At 41.6% G+C, this 7,001-nt stretch overlaps 1 protein-coding gene across 4 annotated transcripts in view; it reads right to left on the bottom strand.

The window, feature by feature from the left end:
* adamtsl3 (ADAMTS-like 3) overlaps positions 1–7,001 on the bottom strand; it is a 193,177-nt gene continuing 186,176 nt past the window's right edge. For 3 of the 4 annotated variants that reach the window (XM_015946509.3, XM_015946511.3, XM_054747522.2), the window contains 7 exons: positions 5,774–6,761; positions 5,568–5,695; positions 4,183–4,294; positions 3,827–4,040; positions 3,635–3,744; positions 3,289–3,509; positions 1–745 (listed from right to left, as the gene is read on the bottom strand). In XM_015946509.3, the coding sequence (XP_015801995.3) occupies positions 636–745; positions 3,289–3,509; positions 3,635–3,744; positions 3,827–4,040; positions 4,183–4,294; positions 5,568–5,695; positions 5,774–6,761 (1,883 nt within the window). In that variant the 3' untranslated portion in view covers positions 1–635. The remainder of the gene's footprint in view (positions 746–3,288; positions 3,510–3,634; positions 3,745–3,826; positions 4,041–4,182; positions 4,295–5,567; positions 5,696–5,773; positions 6,762–7,001) is intronic. The other variant, XM_015946510.3, reaches the window with a different exon arrangement.

Here is a 7,001-nt window from a genome sequence, read left to right as displayed (position 1 = left end):
CACACCTCCCTTAGTGCAACCCATGCATGGAAATTCTTTGTTTAACTTTCTTTTCTGCCAGGAACTTTGGTTTAAACACCTGCAGTCCTGCTGTCAGAGCATCAACCTAAACAGGAACACCGACTGTGATCTACTTCCCCAATGGCTGTCATCAAACACATTGTATGAAACCCACGGTGTGTTAAAAATGCTAATTAAAGCGCAAATCTGCCTGGAGACAGTTTTTACACTAATGTAACAAAAACAACACACATCTGTCCAGTGGTTTTCTTAACTACATTTTTTTCACAAATGTTGTAGTTTGTGGAGTCAAATGAGCACTCCCGTCACATGTTTCTGTTGCTCACTTGAAATATGGATCTTGAGTTGCCTTCATTTGAAAAAAAAATCTGATTGCATAAACTTTATAAAAAATAATGAAGTAAAACCAAACAGACATTCCTCCTTTTAGTCAGAACCCTCTCAGTTTCAAACCCACAGCTACGACAGCTACAACAAAATATTCCTCCCAGTTAACCCCATCTGAGATAAATCACTGGAGATCCTGGATGGAGGCTTGGAGGATTCACATTCCCAACGGAACCTTCCCCAGCCTGCCTGAGATTTCCCCATGTGTCTTGCCCCGTCTCCTCTTCTCAGGTGTTTCTGCAGGAGAAGCAGCAGCGGTTCTTAAACTGAGGCATCAGGCAGAGCTCCAGCTGTCGGACCTTCTCACAGTACCTTGTACTGTCTCTGCAATCTGCTGCTGGAAAACACAGTAAATACATAATTTCATATCATCCAGGAGAAACAGCAGACACACACAGGTTATTGATCACGCTTGTGTCCCTGACAATCATAGAAATGTCTTCAGGTTCAAGGGTTGTTTCCACTTGGACTATTTTGGACGTGACACTAAGCTTGATTACTGCTTAACCCTCTCAGGCTCAAAATAAGTTTTGATAAAAGGACGAACAACTAAGTCCTTCAGGGGCACTTCTGAGTAAAGAAATGCTCATGAAATACATATGTGGAGTAACCAGGTAGGTAGGTTTTAATGTTGCAAATCTGCAACGCCTGCCTCCAGAGGGTTAAAGCTGCTGTCTGGAGTTTTCCCCTTTCAGGAATTATGTGTGAATTTTCAGAAATACATAAAAGCGATTGTCTTATCATGTACTAGGATATAATGTAGGAAATACGTTTTTTTTCTTTGCTTAGACAGCCATCTGTCTTGTACAGCTCAATGCAATATGAACTGAGCACAGGTCAGCACTAAGCAGTAGCGTTAATATGGGATTAGATTTGTGCCAATAGGATCAAGAAAAAACACTTTGGAGAGCAAACAAATTTTAAGACATTGAGAGAAAAAACATTTGTTTCAAAAGAAAAAATTACGATCTGAATCAGATTCTTAAAATGATCAAGAAAAACACTTTGACAGTCAAACAAAAATTAAGAAACTGACAGAACAAAAATATTGACTAAAGGAAAAAAAAAGTTTCAAAAGTAAAACTTACTATCTGAATCAACTTCTTAAAATGAGTAACAAAGTATGTTTCCTTTTTCTGTTTGCCTCTATGTGTTTTTGTTATCAGTTTCCTTAGTTTCGTTCTCGCTGCTCAGAGCTTTGCTCTCACTACCAGATTTGCACTTACACTGTCTGGCTTTCTCCTTTGCAATCCCTGAGTTTTTGGTTGCAATTCTGACACAACCCTTTCGGGTGGGTGGGACTTCTGAGAAGTCCTCTCCCATAGGACAGTGGTTTCTCTTGAGTGACAGTTCAGTGACCCGGAAATGATGTAGCCTCCAAGACATTTTTTTCTACCTCGGGCAACGACATGAATTTTGAGCCCCAAACACATTATTTCTGCTGTCTGTGGTGTCGACTGAGGATCTAAAGTGAGTATTGATAATATATTTGATCTTTTCTTAGTTAATCTGTAAGTTAAGCCACTTTTTAAGTTGGTTTTAACCAGACGCTAGCTCACTAGCTAGCTGCTAAGCAAGTCATTGTGCTAGCCTCAGGACAATGGTCTATTGTTCCAGAGAGACGTATTAAAAACTCATCTTAACATATTCATTACTGGTTTCATGGAATTAATTAGTGCAGTTTATGTTAATAAGTTTGCTAATTTTTCAGGAACCTGTGGAACATCAGAGACTTTGCAGCTACTGGAGCTAACCTGTGTACTGCTAACTTGCTACAGAGGAAGCAGCAGAAAGCTGAGCTAACAGGCTGTTTTGCAGGTAAATACTCTTTTAGTGGAACTGCAGGATTTTTATGGTATAACTCAGACAGAATCTACATGAGCTATTGTGGGAAGACATTTAAACTACATTTACATACAGATACATGTATTTTTTATTCCGTGTTACTTGGACGGGCTAAACAAGTTCTTAGTTCTGCCTGCTCCTTTTTCAGTGAAACGAATGGATTATATGATGTAACTCTGACTGAATAATTATCTAAGTGAGTATGTTTGATAATAAATTTCTTACCAGTATACAGTGTGGCCCGGGCTTAAAATAAGTTAGTTTAAAGATGTGTTCACAAAAAGGTTGTTAGCTGTAGCTCATAGCAGTAGCTTGAGCTAGCATTGTTCTGTGATTAGTCATTGCTGTGACCAGGAGTGGACTGGCCTATCTGGCATTCTGGCACTGTCCCGGTGGGCCGCTTAGCCAATTGGGCTGCTTGCCCAGCTTGGGCCGCCACTACTCCACAGTTGGTGATCTTCAGAACATTAGCTACATGGTAACTCGAAGCTAACAGAGTTTTTCCAGGCATTTTTTGCAAGAAAAACGCAGTAGAGCGATGATGTAGGAGTTCTTTTACCGCGCTGGCATGTAGCTAATGTCCTGCTAATCTCCGCCCGTGGAGAATTAACTGATCTGGAAGGCCAGGGCTCCCGGTCGCAGCGGTCTGACCCTGCTTGTAATTTAACAGTCCCAGTCCGTATTAGATCTCACATTCGGCCTAGAGACGAGTCCGCTGGCGGCAACACCCCCCACCCCCACCGCTCTCCCAATGGGGAGGGCCAAATGTGGGCCGACGATTCGTTAAAATGTCAGGGGTGAATTTTGGTCCCAGTCCACCTCTGACTGTGACCAATGTTCAGAAATTGCTGACGTTTTAGAGAGTAGGGCCATGCTAATTTAAGGGGTTGTGTCTAAACCTATGATGCGTTAAACCAGCTTTTCTCAGAACAAACAATTTCTCCATGGTCATTACATCATCACTAGGAAAGCAGGTCGGAGATGGCAAAGACTTTTTGGTACACTAACTTAAAAAAAAGGTACATTTCCTCTTACCTCTGCTACATGATAAAATATTACACCTCTGCCAGCTGGGAGGCCGAGGTCTCCACATGCAGTGGTGTTCTCGAGTTGTTCTTCCTGTCCGATAGTGTGTACAGGTCACTTGACGTGACTGGAAGCCATGCTGTCCGCATGTGGCTGTGCACTGTGTCCATGGACCAACGTGCCAGTGAAGAGAGCATGTCTCTGTGGAGCAGTTCTTCACAGAACTCGGCCTAAAAGTACAAACACAAATTAGAATGAGTTCACCATGCATCCCTGTTCTCACTGTACTTTAAAAGGAGGATGTAAGTTAGCATTAGCTTGAACAAAACCAAATAGGTTTGAAATCTGTGCTTACCTTCGGAGTCCATGGCACATCCTGTAGGGAAGTTTGGTTCCATTTGTGTTCTGGCAGTAAACATGTCTGTGTTGAGTAGCCAAACTAGGACCCACACATTGTCCATTACACTGAAAAAATGTTAACCAAAACATTGTTTTATTTCTACTTCTATTTATAGTTGTAGTGTCAGCCAGATGTGAGCTCACACACCTGCCCCCATGACATCGTGGTCCATCTGGCACAGGGCAGAATGTTACAGAGCCTTGTATTTGAAGGTTTCCTCCCTTTCCCAAAGCACTGCTGGATTTCAACCTCTCTTAAACTGTCCTCAGAACCCCTCACACAGCGTACACTTCTGGACTGGGATCCACCTCCACATGTGGCCGAACAGGGCGTCCAAGCATCCACTCGCCACCTAAGCAAGCTGTTAAAAAAGAAAACCATTTAGAGAAATTAACATTTGAATAACAGGAAAAACACCGGTGTGATTTTTTTTTCTTTCCCCAGTTAGCAGACACAATACTCAACACACCAGAGAGCATGTACATTTAGGAGCATCAACTGACCTGAAGGGACAGTCCTGTCCTCGACACAGCTCAGTAAACCCACTGCTGCTATTCCTTTCAAAACATCTATGGTCAGTACTGTTATTGTGGACACAGCTTCGTACTTTACCACCTGAAATGATAATAAAATAACAGATTTTACTTCTTAAAAAAAGGTTTAGAGAATATGTTTATGACTTTAAAAACCAAAAACCTGAAAATCAGCTAACTCAAAAATACGGTCTTCAAATAATCACACGTTTTATGTTTATTCTTTATTTATTTTTGCACGACTGTTGTGTAAAAGGCTGGAAAGCACATCAATTACACTGTCTTTAACCAACTATACAAAAAAAGTCTTTTTTTAAAGCACTTTTAAGCCTCTTTATCCTTTCCATTTAGATTAGCAGAATGGGATACGTTGTGTTGATCTTCTTTGAAACATTGCCTGGAACCTCTAATTGTTGCCGCATGGGGAAGAAGAGTTCAGCAGAATCAGGAAATCCACAGTGGCAGAACTTTGATGATGGTGATGCAGTAATACTGTGACTGATCTTTGCTTTGAGGAGACGAAGGGCTGCGAAGTCTAGAGACGACTCATACTGTGACGCTCACCGGACATTCCCCAACGCTGACTCAGACAGATGCGCCGCTAGGGTAAGTAAAAGCTCACTGAATATGTCTGTCTGCTTTCTCAGAATGCTTGGACCGCAAAAAAAACAAACAAAAAAAAAAAAACACACACACACACAATAAACTGGAACACATTAAACTAGATTAGGACAACTAGATTTGACATCAAGCTAGTACAGACTTCATTGTTTGGATATCTTTTTGCTCGCAAGGCACAGTTAGAGGGAAGTTAAAGAAAAAAACTTGCATTTAACCCTATTAACTTTTTATACCAGACTACTTTTCTCCTTCTCCTGAAATTGTACTCTGGTGAAGGTATATGCATCTTCATCCACATAGTAAAGGAAATAAAAAACAATTTGGTAACACTTTAAAATTAGGGTCTGTTTCATTACATTACATTATTAAGCATTAATAAACAAAAGGTCCCTTTGTTAACATTACTTAGTGCTTTATTAAGCATTAATAAACAAAGGGGCTCTTTATTAACGTTCCCAGGACTGTAAACTATTAAGTGTCGATACGGTTAGCACAAAGGGCCACAGTGTGTGTGTGTGTGTGCATGTGTGTCTATGGGGAAAAGGGGGATGGGGGGGGCTACTCAGTAATGCATTACATAACATGGTTAAGCAGTTGGTAATAGTTTATTAATGCTTAATAATGCACCAAGTAATGTTAATAAAGGGACCCTTATTGTAAAGTGTTACAAAAATTTTCACAAACTACATACATCATGAAGAAAGCAACAATCAAGCTGTATGTGTTGACTTTACTTGTAATCTGTAGCCAAGATGAAAGAGATGCACTTCCATGGTGATTTCTGGCTGTACAGGTGTACAGACCCTCATCCCCTTTGCCTGGAAACCGGATCCTCAGTGAGCCAGAGGGCAGAAGGCCAACTCTATCAGCACAAAAACCAAAATACCCACAGTCAGCTATGTCATTCACTCAAAAATTCCAAGAGTGGCATAGTTCTCACCTGGCATCGTAGAGCAGGTCCTTTCTGTTTTTAGTCCATTTTAGAGATGGCCGAGGGTCCCCCAAAGCTTCGCACTGTATCTCCAAAGACGTTACTCTTTTCTGCAGAAAAACTGGCACTCCAACATTAACAACAACTTCAGACTGTGGCACCAGGCTAACCTTTTTAGACTGCTGGACAATAACTGGTTTTCCAGCCCTGGATTTTGGGGCTTTGCGGTTTGGCTGGTAAAGGAGTGGTCCTTGTGTAGAAGATTCTGCACCATTTGAAGGGTGAAGTGTAGATTCTTTAGAGCCCTTTTGTATCATACTGAGTTCATTAAGAAACTGAACAATGAGTTGTTCCCTGTGTGGCCCTCTAAAACCTTCAGGCAAGTTCTGGATGAGCTCATCTAGTCTATGGCTGTTGGTAGCAAGCACAACTGGGACTGAAGAGTCTGTGACCTCATCCTCCTGAGTCGACCAGTTCTTCTCACTCAAGTGAGGTTTATCAGCAAGGAATTTTTCATCATGGACAGAACCTTTAAGCTCGAGCAAGTGCTCAACGAGGTTGTCATATTTGTTGAGAGAGGTGGGTAGCTCCTTAGATGATTCACTTGTTGAGGTCATAGCAAGTTGCCCCCCTTCATGGAACCATGACTCTGGAGTGGTCAGCTTTTGCTTGTTGCCAATAATCTGTAGGACAAAATGTTCTTGTGCCTGACCAACAAGGCAAGTGTAAATTCCAGCATCGGATGTTTGGATGTGTTGAATCTTTAGATATCCTTGTGATTTTAAGGAAAAATGTGGTAGATGTACCAGGGGCTTCCCCTCTTTGAGCCACTGAATGTGGCCTCTGCGGAAGTGGCGGGTTGGGCAGTGAAGGATTACCGTTGTCCAGGGCAGGAGGTAGGCATAACCCCCAATAACCAGCTGTACCTTTTTGATCTTCGTCCACTGGATGTAAATCTTCTTCTGGGCCAAAATGGCAGGGTCAGGCTTCATTGAGTCTGTAAGTAAAATGCCAAAATTTTAAAGACACGGAGCAAAGCTACATTCTTATTCTTGCCTGATTTCAAATGTATCAGTTATATGTCCAAATGCTGGTCCTCGTTGGTCCCTATCCTGCATGTTTTAATTATTTCCCAGCGCCAATACATTTGATTCAGTGTTTTATTACCTGTTCAGCAGATCTTCAAGCTCTATGAAAGCTTGCTTATCACCTGCTGAAACAAAATCAATTGTATTGA

The sequence above is a fragment of the Nothobranchius furzeri genome, chromosome 2 (genome assembly GCF_043380555.1).
Source record: "Nothobranchius furzeri strain GRZ-AD chromosome 2, NfurGRZ-RIMD1, whole genome shotgun sequence".
NCBI classification, from domain to species: domain Eukaryota; kingdom Metazoa; phylum Chordata; class Actinopteri; order Cyprinodontiformes; family Nothobranchiidae; genus Nothobranchius; species Nothobranchius furzeri.
Note: the sequence above shows the minus strand (reverse complement) of the source record. Positions and strands in the feature narration are given on the sequence as shown.